The sequence below is a fragment of the Hippichthys cyanospilos genome, chromosome 4, assembly GCF_059441005.1.
Source record: "Hippichthys cyanospilos isolate Australia breed blue-spotted pipefish chromosome 4, RoL_Hcya_1.0, whole genome shotgun sequence".
In the NCBI taxonomy this organism is placed as follows: domain Eukaryota; kingdom Metazoa; phylum Chordata; class Actinopteri; order Syngnathiformes; family Syngnathidae; genus Hippichthys; species Hippichthys cyanospilos.
The window spans coordinates 24,064,672-24,085,124 of record NC_142372.1 but is presented as its reverse complement, the minus strand read 5'-3'; the positions used below and the strand labels follow the sequence as shown (position 1 = coordinate 24,085,124).

At 37.9% G+C, this 20,453-nt stretch overlaps 1 protein-coding gene across 2 annotated transcripts; it reads left to right on the top strand.

Annotated features, from left to right (window-relative positions):
• Positions 1-5,082: 5,082 nt before the first annotated feature.
• Positions 5,083-18,563, top strand: kcng4b (potassium voltage-gated channel, subfamily G, member 4b). 2 transcript variants are annotated; one of them, XM_088412785.1, is made up of 4 exons: positions 5,083-5,197; positions 9,203-9,668; positions 11,603-12,438; positions 14,421-18,563. In XM_088412785.1, exons 3-4 carry the CDS (start codon positions 11,680-11,682, stop codon positions 15,285-15,287), a joined length of 1,626 nt encoding a protein of 541 aa, XP_088268911.1. In that variant the 5' UTR covers positions 5,083-5,197; positions 9,203-9,668; positions 11,603-11,679; the 3' UTR covers positions 15,288-18,563. The 2 variants fall into 2 exon arrangements, with proteins under 2 accessions (XP_088268911.1, XP_088268909.1); XM_088412783.1 differs by lacking the exon at positions 5,083-5,197 and having other exon boundaries at positions 9,086-9,668.
• The last annotated feature ends 1,890 nt before the right edge of the window (positions 18,564-20,453 follow it).

The window sequence follows — 20,453 nt, the reverse complement described above, 5'->3', positions numbered from 1 at the left end:
AGATGTTGGACAGACATTTGTTTGATTGTTTTTTTCCAGTACAGTATAACCTTAAATGGATGAGCTTGAATGCAAAAAAAAAAAAAAAAAAAGATGCTTCTCTCTCAGCTGCATGCCTATCATCAGTTTACACAAATTTTAGCGTACCTCTCCCCCATAAAGTGGATGCATCTAGGGGATGTTTGTATGTTTTAGGGTCCTGCATGTTTATATTATTATTTTGAGTTATAACAGTAGTTTGACATGTGTATCTCATGTTTTTTTTTGTTTTATTGGTGATCTCATACAATCTGTATACTACTACTACTGATATGATAAAAAATATCATTCATACATACAAACATACACACTTAAAGTACATAAATACATACATACATACATACACACATGCACACACACGCATATAGTACATATTGAATATACCTAATTTATATTACATACATACATACATACATACATACATACATACATACATACATACATACATACATACATACATACAAACATAAATACACACAAACATGCATACATGCATACATACATACATACATACATACATACATACACACATGCCTGCATACATACATACATTCATACTGTATTTCACCCTTCCAAAGGAGAAGGTAGCATGTGAGGAAATTAAATATACCGGTACATTCCCTGCTTTTACTGTGTGTTTGACGACAGGCACAGAGAAACATGCAGGGGAGGTGTGAGCCTTTCTCATTGCATAAACTGTGAGTGTGAAGCAGAGCCAGTGAGTCAATGTTGATATTGTGCACTTTGACGGTTTTATCTTTCTTCCCTCTGCAAGCGTAGATGTTATGCTCGAGAACTCTATATTCCAAAGAAGGGATGGAATTATTTTGGACTTCTGTGGTAAAAATGGAAAAAAAAAAAAAAAAAAAAAAAGATGTCAAACTCAAGGCCCGGGGGCCAGATCCGGCCCGCCACATCATTTCACACGGCCCGCGAAACGCCCATTCCAATTCAAGTTTCCGGTCTAAATACCACATTTGTAAGTCGTCTTCAGCTTTTAAAATTGTTTGGGGGAAAAAGCAAGCGCTTTTTGCCCTCACCCTCTCTCTGATTTCAAAACTAGTTGGAAGTGTGACAAATACAACCAAAATGTATTTTATCACAGTCATTCCGGCCCTCTGACAGAAACTGTAACTGCAACGTGGCCCTCGATAAGAATGAGTTTGACACCCCTGGCCTAACCAATCTCTTCATCAGTTATTACAAAATGATCAAGTTGGTCAAACTCATTTGGCTGTGACTGGGCTCACAGCAAAGAAGTCAATAGTCTAACTTTCCTTTATCTAGTGCAATACATTTTTGCATGCACTAGTTTCTTGGGAATTTAAGGTAATGCCAGTGACTTTAGATGCATGTAGATGTCTGTGAATTTTTGGATTCAAAGTTATTTTATTTGACAATTACAACAGTCAGAATAGTTTTTATATCCTATGTGTTTCAACCGTATTTCACATGAGATTGTAGATTAGTTTTTGCATAGATAATGCGCAGTATCATTTATGTTGTATGCAGACGATACTGTATGTATTATGATGAAGTTCCAAGATTATTTTATATTATTTTTATTATTTTACTAAATAATATTATTATATTAAGTATAAACTTTTAGATTGGCTAATCAAAAGAATGACAGTAAACGTCAATAGAAATTTTGTAGTATTGACAGAAAAATTACATCAAATATACACACATGCACATGATAAGGCAAACAAACGTGACATTCGCATTTCATCGCAACATGAGACTTCAGAATATGGAAGGAAAAAAATCCCCCTTCAATCGAAAATGTTCGAAAAACAAACATTTTTCAGCCTTCCATACACCCCAAGCAAACACACCATTGATGCTATGTGGTGTGTCGTTCTGCCTGTTTGTTTGCCAAGCTGACAGATGTTGACATTCTCTGTTGATTTGTACTTGCTGCGGATGCCAAACAACCAGAAAGGCAATCTGTTTTAATTGTGACTGAAATTATGATGTTGAAATGACTATGGGGTGCAACACTTTATCTACTGTATCTATCTATCTATCTATCTATCTATCTATCTATCTATCTATCTATCTATCTATCTATCTATCTATCTATCTATCTATCTATCTGTCTATCTGTCTATCTGTCTGTCTGTCTGTCTGTCTGTCTGTCTGTCTGCCTGTCTGCCTGTCTGCCTGTCTGTCTGTCGGTCTGTCTTTCGGTCTGTCTGTCGGTCTATCTGTCTCTGTCTCTCTCTCTGTCTGTCTGTCAAGCAAGCTAGCTATCGATCTATTCAACTAGCTATCTAGCTACCTATTGATCGATCGATCAACTCACTGGTCCTTTATCTCTTATTACTGAGAATTTCACTTTACCCTGTAATATTTGCGACACAATAAAATTGTTGAGCTTTGTGCACAGTAAAGCGCTTTCAGAAATGTTATTTTCGCTATCCGTTAAACAGTTTGTAAGATGAGTTGGTGGCTCAATGAGGTGTTGTCAATAGTTGCAATGTGACTCCTGGCCTAAATAATCTGATTCCTTTCTGAAGGGTCCCTCCGCCTGCAACCAAGATCTTCTAATTACATTATGAGAAAGATGAGACTGACAAACAACACAAGCAAAGCCTGAATGCTTAAGTAAAGCTCTGCTACATATTAATGAAGTATAGTTGCACAACATGTTAAAGCATGGATGCCCTGTGGAAGTAGACTTTCAGCCAGCTGATAAGACTGGGATGTGAAGCATGCAGGAGTTAATTAGCCAATGTTTGAGAGGACTGATTGTGCTGAATCAAGGGTGAATTATCAGTTGCCTCGCTGCACAGCTCCCTTGGTGATTCGGCACAAATTGAGAGAGCGAAGTAATTCCCCGGGAGTTTTGTTTAATTTCTTCTGACAGACTGATTCCACTGAACCATGTTGGCCTCCAGCTCCTTCAGGAAATAAAGCTGCAAAAGAGGCTTCCAAACAGAATTAAATGAATGAAGCTGCACCGGCTGTCGTCGTCATCAAACTACCTCCCAGAAATACTGTTCACTGAACGAATTAAACAGCCCGCTTTTTAAAGGACAGAGGTAAATATGAATCACTTTCCACTTAAATGTTATAGTCAGCATGTTTTTTGAAAATTAAATATGTGATTGGAAAAGATTCTTTCATGAACTGGATTCAGAGTTTAGAGTTGGGGTGTCAAACTCATTTTAGCTCAGGGGCCAGACTGATAAATTGCAGTGGGCGGAACAAATTCATTTCATAAGTAGGGGTATCATTGCAGCCAGTGGAAGAAAATTGGCCCAATCAAAATGTGAGGTTGTACAACTTTAAGCTATTTCACAAAAAGCGTGGCAACTGGTTTCTTCCACTTGTAAGTCAATGCTCATCTAGATATTGCTTGTAAAGTAAGATTTTTGTCTGTTTATTATAGACAGCGGATTAATGGGTTTGGTTCTATTCATCTTTTTTTTCAATGCTTCACGAAACCATCCTACCGACTGGATTGAATCTCCTTGCAGGCTGGATCCCGCCTATGTGCTTAGTGTGTATACAGTTAATGTATTGATTTATCTTTTTTCCTTCAGCTGTATCCATTTTCTTTATCTGTTCCTTCAGCCAGGAGTTGATTTGATACTGGATATTGACAACGGTGGTGAATTATTCATGAATGAAGTCTTCACACTCATCCTGGTGGGACCAATGCTCACCTTTGATCTTCAGTTGACAATGTATGCACAGGAATCTTTTTTAGTTGGTGAGCTTTACAGCTGTACACTTTACATCTGTACCTGGGCCCCCTCTGAAAGCCAGGTCAGGTCTTGGTGTTGAATCTCACTTATCACCTGTAAAGAATTTTAGTGTGCTGGAAATGGACTGCTGAATGGATTAATCACAAACAATGTATTGTTTTTTTATTGTCTGCTTTCAGCTATGTAGTCCTTAACACAGTTGTCCATTTCATCCGTGTGAAATTAATATTCTCAATGAAGTGCAGCAACATGTTTAGCCAGAAGGCTCACATTAATGAACCCAATGCAATGGAAAAAAAAGAATAACATACTGTATTATAATTCCGACTGCAAAATAATTGCAGAAAACGTCCTATCTTCTTGAAGTCATATTCCTGTAATTTCCATGGTACTGCATAAGAGAATAATTACAACCATAGCACAAGTTTCATGTTACTGTGGCTTTGACTATGTTCTACCATGCTCTAGTTTGGCTTCCATTTATGTCCTTCCTCCTTGTGGATTATCATGTAATCCCCAGAATTCATCAACCAGCAGGTCAGAGGTTCTTTCATTCCAATGTAACACCTCTCTCAGTGCAGTTACACTGATCTGTACTTGATTATGGGGCAAAAGGGCAGCACTGGGATGATTACATATTATTTGAATTGAATGTGTGGGCTTACATTTTAATATTTATGTTCTTACTACATACACTACTACTAAGATGATCATGATGACCTTGAATCAAATAAAAAATAATTAAGAAAACCTATAGTATTCATATTTATAATAAGTGTTGGAAGTAATGCATTGCAAAAGTAACGTACTTACTTCAATGCATTTGTTTTTACTGCGGTAATGTAATATATTACACATCACAGCGGTAATGTAATATATTACATACAAAAAATAGTAATAATGCACTAGTTACAAATGAGAGTAAAGTAATGATACATTACAATGCATTTTAAGCCTGAAAGTGGTGTTTTTCCCCCCCCCCGAAATTCGCAAAAAACTCAGCGAGATCAAAGGAGAAAAGTCCAGAGCAAAATGTCTTCTTGTTGATCTACAGCTGAGATTAAACAGCAACTTGAATACGGACAATATGAACACAAGATGGACATATGACCATTACTTTCAATTTGTCAGTTAAAGACAAGAAAAATATAATCGTTAGGTGCATTTGGTGTGCGACTCCTGAAACGCTGTCCACTTCGCGAAATAGGACCAGTAATTTGACAAACGATTTAGAGCGGGGCCATAGTAACGTGAAGTTTGCTAACCCTAACCCTAACCCTAAGAAAACACACGGAGGATTGCGCTCTCTCACTGAGGGATGACACTTCGACATCAAGAAGTTAGCAAATTTGTTCGGAGATATGCTGCTGCTTTTCAAAGATTCACCAGCGTTTGGAAACCTTGTCAGCAAGGTCCCTGTCGCAAGTAGCATTAATGACAAGGTAAGCTAACACTAAAATTTCACTGTACAATTGCTATTAATAATAGTCTATAAATAGTTTTGGTCAATGTGTATCAAGATGAAGCATACAAAACTCATGTTAGGCAGTACGTTAAACACCTTAACAATGATGCACCACCGAAGCCATCTATTTTTGAAACATATGTCTCGAACGTAGCCATCTGATCTTGAATTTGAATATTAACATTAAAATTTTGAAACGCACTGTTTTTGCCTGCAGCATAAACAATGGATCAGTATGCTGCTAAACCAAGTTAGAAAGGGATCAAAATACAAAAAAAAAAAAAAATCTTGACTTTAAAGGTTTCCAATGCAATACAGATGAAATGATTTGTACCGGTTTTAGGCTTAAGCCAACCTTTCACTGGAGCTGTAATGAACATAATGAGCTACATTTACAATGACAAATGTACTTCCAGTTATGGTGGTGAGAGTAATACAAAAGTAATACAATAGTAGCGCAATGTATTACATTTCAAATACAGTAATACAGTATTGTAACTGTACAGTGAAAATAAGTTGTTAGCTTATCTTGTCTTTATTGCTAGTTGTGACAGGGATCTTGCTGACAAGATTTCCGAATGTTGGTGAAGCCACTTTTCTTCTTTTCTCTTACAAACTGAAATTAATTGACGTATGTCCATCTTGTGTAACTACAATCTACAGTATATTAAACCTGTCGTCTGCTAATGCCACAGTCATCTCTGCTGTAGAAGATATTTACAACAGCAAGTAAACATTTTGCCCTGCCTGGACTTTTCTCCTCCGAGCTGGCAGTGTTTTAGGCGAATTGGGGGGGATTAAAATGCATTGTAACACATTGCGTTACTGTCAGAGAAATCTCTAAAAGAAGACTAGGACAAGCCTAGCTGCTAAGCAGCAAAAAGAGTAACTCAGACCAGCCAAGATTGACTTTTCTATGCCATGGATAGGGAAAAAGCTTGGGCAAATGAACGTGTACGTTCTCCAACGCTGATTCAATGCCCAAGTGCCCCTGCCTGGTTTTTATTCATTCAGCAAAGCATTGCACATTACAAGACATAACAAAATGAGCCAGTCGGGCGCCACCAACAGCTGGGCCAAGGTCCCGGCTCAACAGCTTTATCTAAGGACTGGGGCGAGATGAACTCGGACTGCACTCATGGATAGCAATGCACACTATTCTAGACAAGAAATAAGCACATAATGATAACAGCCTAATATGATTTCCTTCACAGTTACTGTCCTTTGTACCAAGTAAAATATCACTGTTTTTGTGTGTAATACATTACACAATCAAGAGATTTGTTTGCAATGTATTACAGCAAAAAGTAATGCATTACAGTGATTACATTACTTTTGTCATGCGTTACACCCAACATTGCTCAGCTGTCTACCTGCCTCTCCTCTGCAGTAAACCAGTTGCTCATTATCCTTGTCTGCGTGCTCGTGTCCATTCTCTGGTTGTGTTAAGCACACATATTTAGACAGTGTATACAACTTGATGATTTTGTTTATGATGGAATGTTCACCCACTCAGAAAATTTATATTTACACCTACAAACAAATGGACAAGTGTTAGCATAATAAAGTCATTGCTGTTTGTTATATTGTTGTGTAGTTTTAATCCATTTTGTATGAACTAAACATGTCTGAACCAAATACAGTAGTGTGAAGTAATCTTGGAAATAGATTAAAAGCAAAGCCATCCTTTCACAAAATGGTCCAAACATTTATTGGCCAACGTGTGAAGGAATGTCATCTTCACGGCTGCTGATGTCCTGATTAGATATGGACCCAAAGAACCCGCATCTTGAATAGCAGGCATGCAGTGTGTGTGCTTGTGTGTACACCTGAGAGTATGCGTTCTGGATAGACATACATTTTTCCTTGATAAAATTTGATCCTGTCTGTGTTTGGCTATCCTAGCTAGCATGGCGTTGGTTGCATCATAAAACAGCATCAATGGTTTATACCTAAAATGTATGGCACAAAAAGCAGTTCAAGATTAGGGCCTCTTTACAGTACCAATAGATTAAAGGAAAATCCAAGTGGAGTCAAGAGATAATTTTACAACTTGGTAAACAAGCTTTCACTTGTACAATACTTTTATTACCTAAAGCTACTTAAAGACATTTAAATGGATTGAACATTGGTCGGTCAATGTGTAAAAATAAAGTTTACACGAAATGTATCCCTTAATAATAACCCAGAAGTGATTTAAAATGATTTTTCTCAGCTTCCAATGAATTCTGGGATGCCCTCAATTCGCGTAGAGACCCATGATTTCAGATAACGTCGCAGTTGTCATCTAAAACATTGAGCAATTGCCACCAAAATTCATATGCGACTTGCTACTCTTATCCACTTCAACCTATAACCAACGTAAATGTTTTGGAATTTTTTGTTTTTACAAAAAACTTTATCATGTGGATTAAACTAAAATATTCTGATGATATTTTTTATATTTTTACATGTTAAAAGTGGATAAGAGTAGCAATCTTGCTTGGCTCTGTTTTTGTATTGAAAGCTCAGCTGGCCATGTTGGATAGTTTCGGGTGACTGCAAACCGGTCGCCATGATTCATTCCTGCCCCCTGTCTAGACATTGAACACTCCCGAAGGTGATGGCTGTCGCGACGTGTAACAAAAGTTACATTTTTTTTTAACTCCTCATGTCACGCGTAATTACATGCCACGCGGTGTCTCTTGTCGCTCCATCTGTCGCCCGACGCCCCATCGTGCCCTGTCGCGTGACTAAAATACCAAACTGTCCACTTTTACCTCTCGATCGCGTTTGGTGTGAATGCAACATTAGTCCTGTTTCAGGTTTCATTCTGGGATACTTTTCAAGTTACCAATGAATGCAGACCAAATTTGCATTCTTTCTCGGATTGCCTCTTGGTCAGGAAATGCAAGATAGAATTTTTTTACTTCCCTCATTAAAAATGTTTGTTTACTAAATTCAACCTCAGCAACACTTTGTTTTGCTTGTAGTGTATATGACAGATGAAATGTAAACAAATGTAGACAGATGTTAGTAAAACCGTCTTCTATAGCTGTAAGGCAGGCAGTTATAAATGAGAATCGACATCCATCATTTGAGAGTCATGTAAATCATGATCATGGCATCCAATGGACATGATTCTTAATAGCACTCTCATCCCCTGTATTAAACATGATGGTGTATTATAGCCTATGGTTAAACCCTTTAGCTGGCTTTGTTTTTGCGTTACACTTATATTACTGTGTTGTGTTTCAATTGCAGTATAACTGTAGAACCACATACATCGTTTTAACTTTAACTGTAAATACTAAAACAGAAAAAAAGTACAGTATTTATGGTTTCTGTTGTGGAGGGCCACCATGCTATAATAGTGAAACTACTTACACCAATGCAAGTTATAATTGTTATACATATGACAATTTGAAATTGTGTATAGAATTTAGCAAACCTTTTGGAAGGTGACTTGCAGGGCACATAAAATAATGTGGTGGGCCAGATGTGGCCCCTGGGCGTGATTTTGACACCTGGGTTGTAGTAGTAGAGTTGTAGTGGGGTTGTAGTAACAGGGTTGCATCAATGTTAAGAGCACTTCAGAAAATAATCACTAATTCAAATACTTATGATAAAAATATATTTCAACAATTGCAAGGAAATGTGATCAACAAAATCTGTTACATTTGTAGTCACATTTGTACTTTAAGCACACCAAAAGGGAGTGCAAGAGGAGAAAAAAAAATCAACCTCTATTTGGGTAATTTGGGTCTTTGAGAAAATAAAAGTATAGCTACACCTACGATTTGTCAGGAATTTACACATCATTTTCACCTTTACGTTGTCTTTTGCAAGTGTTATTTGAAATTTCAAGGAAGGTGGTGGTTGTGGGTGCAATTCTGCAAAGGTTAACTAAAGTGACATAAATTGAAGCAAAAACGACCATCTATTGTGATCAAACGTCCATCTCCAGTGTGGTTTTTTTCTTCCATCATCTTGTTTTAATCAGCGTGCGTGATGAGCGAGTTGGTGCTCGCCGAAGAGGAGGAGGGGGAGGAGGAAAAGAGGAGGAGGATGGTCCTGCTGTCAAGCACAGCTGAAAATACAGCAGCAGGTTTGAGGATGGCATATAATCGTGTTTTGTCCCTCCTTACAGGCACAGACGGACAGTGGATACGGCAAAACGAACCATGCGCAACAGCAGATGAAATGCGTTCGCTTTATAGCCAAGCTGGCCAAGTGGAGTCTACGTCCACAATGGAAACTTTAGAAACCATTTAGAGACACTCGGGTCTAGTATCGCAAGAGTGGAGTTTTTAACTATTTGTGAGTGTTTGAGTCAACGAGGACAAACATGCTAACGTTTTTTTTTTCGTGGGCGATATTCGTGTTGGTTTGAGCAACAGCTTGGAAAACGCGCTGGACGCTAAATACAAATGTGACTGAGTTTACACGGACCACATGCGCCCTCTAAGGTGAGTAAATATAATTTAATCTTTTATTTATCCCCCCATGTCTTTTTTTTATATTATGTGTCCACAATTTACACGATTCATTACACAATATAACATATTGTTAGGGTGCAGCTCATGCAAGACATCGTTGTTTTTCTTCTATAAAAAGTTGATACTAAATGATGGGGATACTAATGAAAAGCTATTGGATACTTACGTAAAGGACAATAGTGTATAAATTGAAAAAAATGGCAGAACATTTTACATGACATCACTGTTCACTATTTATTAGATACACTGACAATAAATAATAATTTACAATTTCTATTCTGGAAAATTATTACACAATTAAGGACACCTTGTGTTATGAACAATTGCTCTTGTGACTAAAAAAAAGTCTTTGGCTGTGATGGACTTTAGTAGATATCACTTAAACGAATGTACATGTGGTTTGTACAGTTTTTATTTGGCAATGAGAATGCACAAAATATAATGGTTTGAAAAACGACAACACTAAAGCCTTCTGTGTTTCAAGGCTAAATAATGTACAGTACAGTATTTTACCTTTTAGAAGTAAGCAGAGTTGGGCAAGTTACTTCAAAACTGCAATGCATTAGTTATTACTTATCACTGTCATTTCAAAATTATTAGTTACAATATTACTAGATTGGAAATGTACCAAGTAGACATGACAAGGTACAATTTTTTTTTGTATTTTAATCCCTTTATTACTTAGCTTCACAGCATAGTGATGCATTGTTTATGCTTTAGGAAGAAACAGTTAGTGCGTTCCACAATTTCAATATTAATATTCAAATCCAAGTTCAGTCGGCTAGGTTAGGGATAGCTGTTTCAAAAATACATGCTTCCGGTGGGGCTAACGTTAGCAGCTAGCCTACATTATTGTTATTCAAGATTCAAGAGCTTTATTGTCATATGCATAGTAACACTACACAATGAAATTCTTATTCCTTCCACTTCCTCAAGCAGACTTACATACAACCACACAATAGACAATAATAAAGTAGGCAAAAAAACAAAACAAAACAAAAAAACAGCTGCCTGCTTTGTTTTATCCCCACTCTCAATCCTCGTGTTTTCTTTTGACTAATTTCGCATTACTATGGCTCCGCTCTAAATGGTTTGTCAAATTACTGGTGGTATTTTGCGAAAGTGGACAGGTCTTTGGGTATCGCGCACACAGCGCACCTAAGGATTATATTTTTCTTTTCTTTATCTCTGAATGAACTGAAAGTAATGGGCGTATGTCCATCTTGTGTACATATTCAAACTGTTTGCTGCTGCCGCCCTCATTTCTGCTGTAGTAGATACTAATAATAGGAAGTAAACATTTTGCTGAAGACATTTCCCCTCCGCTCTAGCAGTGTTTTTGGCACATTTGGAAAAAAAAAACCCACTACTTGCAGGTTCAAAATGCATTGTAATGCATTGTATTACTCTCATTTGTACAGAGTAAAATATTAGTATTTTTGCAGTACCACGCTATAGCAAAAATTAATGCATTGCAGGAATTACATTACTTTTGCGATGCATTACTCCCAACACCGGTGGTAAATGTATGTAAACGCATTTGTGTCCTCTGGAAAAGGCCTAGTAGATTTATCATGGAGACACAATGCTTCCGTCGCTCAAATTATTGCTGTAATTATTAAATATATGAAAATGGTCAAGGCTAACAGTTGGTGTGATTGGATGTGGTATAGGCCCACCATGCATGTTTCAATATTGTGATTTTTTTGTGAAAGCTAAGAAAATGGAAATAAACAACAAATTCAAATTTTACCTCATAGTAGCTTTACAAATGTACCTTTAATTTCTAATGGACTGAGTTTGGAGGATCAGTATATCACACATCACACGACCCCGGACTTATATAAAAGGTACGATGAAAATAAAAAGACTAAGGGTGTTCTTTTTTTTTTTTATCATTTCAGCTGTCGGCTTCTTAGCGGTCGCTCACCATAGCTCATACAGATACCTATTCAGTCCCTCCTCGTACGGTGAAGACAGAATGCCTATTATCAGTAATGCCAACCACGACTTCAGCACCTACTCAATTAGCAGCGATGACAGTAGCCTTGACCGATTTTTCACCGAGATCCCCGAGACAGAGACAATCAAGGGGGTATACTTCCAGCGGGCGCAGCTACTACGTGAGCCCAAGGCCTCACATGCGGTCGATCACACTCTTCAAGTCCTCATCAACGTTGGGGGTAATCGCTATACCTTCCCCTGGAGCACATTGGAGCAATTTCCCCAGAGTCGGCTGGGACGCCTGCGCTTCTGCACCACCCCCGAGGAAATTGCGCACCTCTGCGATGACTACGACGAGACATGCAAGGAATACTTCTTTGACCGCAACCCCACAGCTTTCCGGGTCATCCTTAACTTCCTCGCAGCGGGCAAATTGCGTCTGCTCAGAGAATTGTGCGCCGTATCGCTACATGACGAGCTCGACTACTGGGGCGTTGACCCAGGTCATATGGAGCGTTGCTGCCGGCGTCGTATGATCACTCGAGTGGAGGAGGTGGCCGAGCGAGAGCGCAAAGAAGCGGAATGGAAACTCAAGAGGATGATGCTGAAGAAAAACACGGCAGAAGTGGAGAGAGGACACTGCAAGCTGATCCGGATGCTGCGTGAAGTGGTGGAAAACCCTCACTCGGGATTGGCGGGAAAGATATTCGCCTGCCTCTCTGTCATTATGGTACTGATAACAGTGGTCAGCCTGTGCATCAGCACCATGCCAGACCTCCGAGACGAAGAAACCAGGGTGTGTTTGTCTAAAGTCACGTGAGCGTTGACAATTTTAGATTTTTATGTAATTTCACTAAAATATTCATGTGATGCAGCAGTGAGAAAAATTAATTTCGTCATCACAAAAGATCGTCCAAGTTGCATACACTAAATGATTACTCAAATAATAATCATAATATACATACAAATAATTGCACGCAGTCACTTAAGCATCTTGATTCTTGGATGATCCACAATGCATTCCTTATGTAACAATCTAGGAGTGATATACAGTGATCCCTCTTTCTTCATAGTTAATTGGGAACAAAACCTCCCTGCGATAACTGAAAAACTGCAAAGTAACGTCACCCCCCCGGAGTTTTCAAGCATGTGTGTGTGGGTAGCTGAATTTTTTAAACGTGAAAAAAATTTAAACTTTACATTTTTAAGACAAATATTACACATATTTACTGTTCTTGAATCAAATTATTAAACCTCATACAGTAACCGTACTGTTTTGCCTTCTGGTTTGTTGGTTTCCATGTGTTAGCTATACGTAGGCGGGGTCACCGTGAGCCGCAGTTGCCCTAAGAGTAGGCGCTTGGACGTCTAACTAGAGTCAACATGACCAAACATGATTAAAAAGCAGAGTTTAGACTTGAAATTCCAATTTATTACAAAAAGTAACAGGATTTTGCAATCATTTTGTAATAAATTGGAATTCAAATCTAAACTCTGCTTTTTAATCATGTTTGGTTACTCTAGTTCATAGGTGTTGAACTCCAGTCCTCGAGGGCCGGCATCCTGCATGTTTTCCGGTTTTCTTTTCCCAACACACCTGATTCAAATGATTAGCTCATTAGCTAGCTCTGCAGGAGCTTCAAAATGATCCCAATCATTTGAATCAGGTGTTTTTGAGGGAAAAGGTTTGAAAACATGTAGGATATCGGCCCTCGAGGACTGGAGTTCGACACCTAACTAGAGTCTAGTTAGACGTCCGAGCACCTACTCATAGGGCAATTGCGGCTCACTGTGATGCCGACTGGGTACAGCCAAGACATGAAAAAGAGAAGGGATAACAGTACTACAGTTACTGAAGAATGTTTCATAACTGAAGATTTAAGTAAATATGTTTAGCAGTACACCCTCAAAATGTTCAGTGGCATCATCCTTACCTACTCATATATATATATATATATATATATATATATATATATATATATAATACATTCCAAGACTGTTTTGTTTCAATGAATTTTTTGTTTTGTGAGAAAATAAAACTAAAAACAATTCAATGCTGCAGATTTCGCAGACAGGAATATACAGCTATAATATTATGCATTGCATGAAATAAAACGCTTGCGCGCAGCAAAATAAAAGCTTTCCTGCAACATTTAGTTCCCGGGTTGAATCCTTTTGTCAACTCCAAGTCCCAAAATGCATAGCAAGAACTTTGCATGATGGGCTAAGACACTCAATAAAGTCATTGAAGACTTGCAAATGTCATACGTTGTCCGCGAGCCTTTATGGAGTCTCAACACAAACATTTCTATTGCACCCTGTTTGTATGTTGCCGTTGAAAGGATCAATGGAAAAATTGGGGGAAATGATAAGATATTGGGTTTTGAGTATGCCCAAAATTTAGATTATTTCCAAATTTTAATGGGAGTAAATGAGCCCAGCATGGGCTAAATTTGACATCTGCAAAATATACCTCTCAACCTCTTGTTTGCAAGCATTTAGAATGGAAGGCAGGACGACATATTAGAAATATGACTTGTTTTGACAATCTATGCTGCTGTTTTCTTCTATGATTTTCCTTCGATATCACACACCAAACACATGTAAAAGCCCAAGTTGGGTCAACATTTCTCCCACGTGTTAAGGATGCCACTGTACATTAAAAAAAAAAAAAATTAATAGAGAGTAAAAAAACAATGTTCCTGTTATAATAATTTTCTCAAAGATGGTTGTGGTGGAAAACCTATTTGAGTGTGATTTCATAATTGTGTCTTGCAGGGTGAGTGTTCCCCAAAGTGTCACAGCATGTTTGTGGTGGAGTCCATTTGCGTGGCCTGGTTCACTTTGGAATTTGTTCTACGATTTATAAATGCCCAGAGCAAGCTGGCATTTGCACGTGGGCCCCTTAACATCATCGACGCCATCGCCATCCTGCCATACTACGTGTCGCTGGTGGTGGATGTCAAAGATGAGTCCCAGGAGGAAGTGGTCGTGGGTGCTGGCAGAGGCTACCTGGACAAATTGAGTCTCATTCTCCGCTTGCTGCGCGCGCTGCGCATTCTCTATGTTATGCGACTTGCTCGTCACTCCCTGGGCTTGCAAACACTGGGGCTGACCATGCAGCGCAGCATGAGGGAGTTCGGCCTGCTGTTGCTCTTCGTCTGTGTAGCCGTCACTCTCTTCTCACCCTTGGTCCACCTTGCAGAAAGCGAACTGGCGCCATACGCTGCTACCCATCCGCAACATAGCTTCAGCAGCATCCCGGCTACTTACTGGTGGGCAATCATCTCTATGACAACTGTTGGTTACGGAGACATGGTCCCCCGCAGCATCCCTGGACAGATGGTGGCATTGACGAGTATCCTGAGTGGAATACTCATCATGGCGTTCCCTGCCACTTCCATCTTCCACACCTTTTCCCGCTCCTATCAGGAGTTAAAGCAGGAATACGAGAGACTTTGGAAGGAGGAGAGAGGCGAGGAAATAGCAGCAGAGTCCAAAGAGCGCTTCTCCAAGGTCCGGCTTACATCAAATGAGCACACATCCCTATCCACAGTCGACAATTTGGAGCTAATGACAGACGCAGATGCTCATTCTACTCTTCCAAATACAGCTAACAGGACAGTTGTCTTGGAAAGCCATTAAAAAAATGTCATTGTTTTCAGGGGTGGGCACTTTGTCAGCACTGACAGACTGTCCACCAGTCCGTTGCCGACGGACGCTTGTTTTGCTGAAGGATCGATGAATGACAGGAACGCCATAAAAAAAGGAAAATAAAAAATGTCCGGTTATCAATTTTCTTCCGTTGTTGTACTTGTCAAGATAGACTTTACGCCAGATGTCCGTCGGCCTTTTTGCTCATTTGAATATAGTTCAACTGACTTGAATGATTATCTGCTATGTTGCTGCGTCTTTGTCAATGTGAAAATAGTCACTTTACAGTACCACCAAGCAGTGGAGAAATAGGTTCAGTTGAGTGAATCAACAGAGTTGGTTCAAGCTGACTTTACAGGAGATTCATTTGTAGTCGCTTCCTTTCTTAGTCCTGGTTTCAGATTTCATGCTAAGAGCATTCTGATATGTGTTTCAGGTTTCTTGCTTAGAGCATTCTGAAAAGAGTTTCAAGTAACCAATGAATTCAGATCAAATTTGCATTCTTCCTCTGATTGGCTATTGGCCAGGAAATACAAAATAGACATTTTTTAATTCCCTCATTAAATATGTTTTTTAGTAAATTCAACCTCAGCAATACTCATTTTTCTCTTGTAGTGTATGTGACAGATGACATTTAGAGAAATTTTGACAAATGTCAATAAAACCGTCTTCTGCAGTTGTAGGGCAGGCAGTTTTAAATGAGAGTGGACATCCACCATTAGAGTCATGTAATGCATGATAATGCCATCTAGTGGACATGACTGCTAATTGCACTCCTGTCCACTGCATTAAACATGATGATGTAGGGTTAAAACCATTAACTGGCTTTGTTGTCATGTTACACTCATATTACTATGTCGTGTTTCAATTACATTGTACCTTTAGAACCACAGACATGGTGTTAACTTTAGGTGTCAGCACTAAAACAGAAAAAAATGATTAGAATGATTGCAGGCTGAAGAAGACCAGCGCCTGACGAATGATGGACCAGAACTAAAGGTCAAATGTCTCCCTCTAGCGGAGGCAAAAGGTTACCAGAACTAAAGGTCAAATGTCTCCCTCTAGCGGAGGCGAAAGGTTGGGCAAAACTACACCAACGGACTGCCGATTACAATTTTGTATGACTTGAAAAAATGATGGATCAATGATGACGGAAAGCAGGCGGGGCTCTGATGAATGATGAATGTCGGACCAGCAAGAAAATTTAAGTTGTCCACCTCTGATTGTTTTGACTACTTAACTGCAAAACAGGTGTTTGGACAATTGTTCCTGCTTTTGGACACTTCTATTACAGAACAATTATCTTGGAAAGACTTTAAAAAAAAAAAAGAAAACATTGTCTTGACTACTTGACTGCAAAACCGGTGATTGGACAATTATTTCTTCTTTCTGCCACTTCCAATAGATCAAAACTAGCATACAGTATACTACAGGTGTATAAATGCAGAAGAGTAAAAATACTGTAAATGAACAAGAAACCTGTATCAGTTGGCAAGATACCATTGAATGAATCTGTATGCCTTTTTCTGTCTAGGTCCGATAAAATCGCGGCTTTGTCAGCTTATAATATGTCTTGTGTGACAGCTTGTAGTTACCTATTGCTTTTGGGACCGTTAAATAATGCTGTATCTGGTCATATCACTTTCAATTTTGGCAAAATTTATTTGCATACAGTACACCATATGAACAAAGTGCGTGTACTTCTTATATGAAATGTTTCTATTATTATTTAGAGCTGAAGTCAACCCTTTAAAATTTTTAGACAAGCATAGACATTTTAATCACCTGAATATGTTGATACGCTTTGGTGTGGAGGAACCTGAGACAAGTCACCTCAAACTCATCACCTCAAACTCATCAAGCACTTTTGTGATAAACTACAACAGAAATGTTAATTGTATTGAATATCATTCATTTAATACAGTGGCACCTCTACTTACGAACGCCTCTTGTTACGATAAATTCAGCTTATGAAACGCCTCTTTGGAAAATTATTGACTCTAGCAACATGATGCCATATGAGACATGCGGCATTGAATGAGACACTAGACACCAGCGCTCGCGCCAACATGACTGTTATGTAATACATGATCACAACCCGTGATGTCTGCTGGATTTGTTACAGTTTGTGATGCATTTGTATCATTTATTAATATGCTGGCTTGCACACAAATGAGATATCTATTTTTTGCATTGATGTTTACTTCATCCACACTTCCCGCCAGCAATTTGCTCTGTAGAACTAACAAACATAAAATTGGCATCAGCCACGGTTAACATTGTACATATTCACATAAAACACATAGGTGACATACCACTTTGAGCTGTTGGTCTGACCTCAGCATTGTTAGCATGACATTTGCACTGTAGCAATGACATCACACAGGGCGTACTTGGCATGACCCCAAACTAAACTTAAGCAAACTTGCATGCTCAAAATAATCCGAAAAATAAATATTTTTGCTCCTGTGGACTTTTTAATGATTCCTATATCACTGGAAATGTCAATTAAAAACGTACAAATGATAGGCATCTCTTGCTGCTTTCATCTCAAGTCAAACAAGTGAACTGCATTCATATTGTCAGCTGATACAATTAAGATTAATATAAGGGGTTTAGGAGGATTTGTTGGGGATATATTTTCATTATTAAGCACTAATGTAATTCTCATATGTGGTACCATTTTTGATGCATTTTTATACTTAATAATATTCATTTAAAGGGTTTACAAGCATTTTGGGGGCTTGGAATGGATTAGGCTATTTATGTACGTGTAAAATGCGGCTCTACATATGAAAGTTTCACCTAACAAAATTATTTTGTAATTAATTTAGTAAGTAGACGTACCAATGTATGTATAGTTATAAATATTTAATACTTATTCATCATTTCAGTAGAATTATATAATAAGTATAATTAAATCAAACGCTTACCTTATATTACTGAAATTGATGGTCAAGTATTTAGATATTTCAGTCACCAATGTGTTTCTGATTATTCATAGGCTAAAAAAAAACTTTAGACTAATTTTGATTTAAAGACACAAAAAGTACAGTTGCACCAATATTCATTTTCAGAAACCACATGATTCTTCGGAACATGATTTTGAAAAATTGTCTGTTCGTCACACTTCAACTGGTGATGTATTTGATTTAAAAAACATTTGCTTGATGAAGTGAAGGAAAAACATTTTTTTTTCATGAACTTCCAAGACTACTTTTATAGCCATGTGTCTTTTCTTCCCTTCAATAAATTGTCATCAAAACATTTGCTGCTCTCCACTGTTTGTTTTCGGGGCAGATGGACTGTTTCAAGGGATCTTAGTCAAACTGTGAGGCTGGCAAGCCTTTCTTCCTCCAACTCAAAAAACAAAACAAAAGAAACACTGAAAAGTCCAACAATGATTTTGTTTTTGTTTTTTTTTGCTCCCACTTCTTGTTTAGCTCCAACATGCACAGTCTGCTGTTCTGTCAAAATGATGAAAAAAAAAGTTGTTGCCTTTGAAGAATGGACATCTCCTTCAATTACGTTTGATTAAGATTGCAAACCATCAAAAACATTTTTGTAATTTTATGTGTGGTGCAATATTCATTCCTCCATCCATTTTCTAGAGCCACTTGCTGGCGCCTATCTCATATACACACACACACATATATATATATATATATATATATATATATATATATATATATATATATATATATATATATATATATATATATATATATATATATATGAACAGAAAGATTTTAGAATGTGTGATTCTCAGCCAATTTATTGACGTTTGAGTAGCCATACATATGCCATTTACAACATGAGGAGATTGAAGTTAAAACTAAAAAAAAATACATAGCATTTAATGAAATAAAAAGAAAAATAATCACAAATAAAAATGTTACCTTAAGAACAGCAACTCAGAAAAAAGAGTTTTAAAAGCTTAAGAAGCAATTCTGGAACTCTCATAGCATTTTAACATAATTTTCACAGCTGGTTTGATTGAAGGGCGCAGGCACAGATGTCTTGTTGGCAGAAAGTGTGTTGAATTCTCTCAAAAGTTTGTTTGCCCACTTCCAACTGACTTTGAGGCAAAATCTTTGATCACACACCGTGGTGACTCTGAAACAACAAATAGGCTCATTATTTGACGCAAGCAACCTTATGAAGTCCACATGGATTTGTGAAGTGCAATTTTATTTTTTACCACTGCACCGTATAATGGTCCTTAAAATACATTCTTCACCAACAAAGACTGAACAACGCTATGTGATTATTAAGAAAGCAGGTCTGTGTTTTTAACATCCAGGTCTTGTGGAGTAATATTCACTTAAAAAAAAAAAGTTTTTTTTAACTGAGAACATTTTACAAGGAGGGATTTGGAGTAAATGTTACTTTTTTAATGTTACATAGGGGCTGAGGAAGTAAAGAATGGCCAGTAACATCAGAGCTGTCAAATACATACTGTATATTACTTCAAAAGCAGACCCCCCCCCCAAAAAAAAACAAACAAACAAAAAAAACAAACAAACAAAAAAAAACGACTGATATTTCTTGAAATGCCACACTTGGTGGGATCCAGTTTGGGTGACCCCTGGGGTTGTGTAGTGTCTTCCAGGACTAGTTTGGTATTATAATAGCTAGAGAAAATAAATAACTAAAATCAGGTCCCATGATAGTGAAGTATTGAGGTTTTAGGGAACTTCATCTTTTTTTTTTTTTAACTTTTAAGACCAGATTGTAAGGAGACAGCATTTCGGAGAGACCTGTACTTAGTAAGGCTTCTCCAGGATTCGTCTAATGTTGTGATACCATTAGGGTCCTTTTTATTCATAACAACAATCAAAAATAATTATTTGAAACGTCTATGTTGGCAAAACGGTTATCTTTTACTTTGAAAGCGCCTCTCAACGGTAATGTTTACCGTTACGCAGAGTAAAAAAAAAATGTGAGGTGAGGCTCATTTGACTTCCTTTTCGCAAGAGGGGGACAGCTTGACCGCACTTCCAAACCAGTGTACAGCAAGACCTGTATTAAACTGCTACAGGGCAACGCCTGCATGTATAATGTTGTTTGTTAAATTGTGAAGGTGATATTTGAAAGTTAAAGTGAGGTATGATGTTACCATAAGACAATTGCCGTTGATTTCTCAGTTAATTTAAG

Coding starts and splice junctions, on each gene's coding strand:
- kcng4b (XM_088412785.1), top strand. CDS start 11,680: ATGCCTATTATCAGTAATGCCAACCACGACTTCAGCACCTACTCAATT. Junction 12,439..14,420: donor TCCGAGACGAAGAAACCAGG/GTGTGTTTGTCT, acceptor TGTGTCTTGCAG/GGTGAGTGTTCCCCAAAGTG.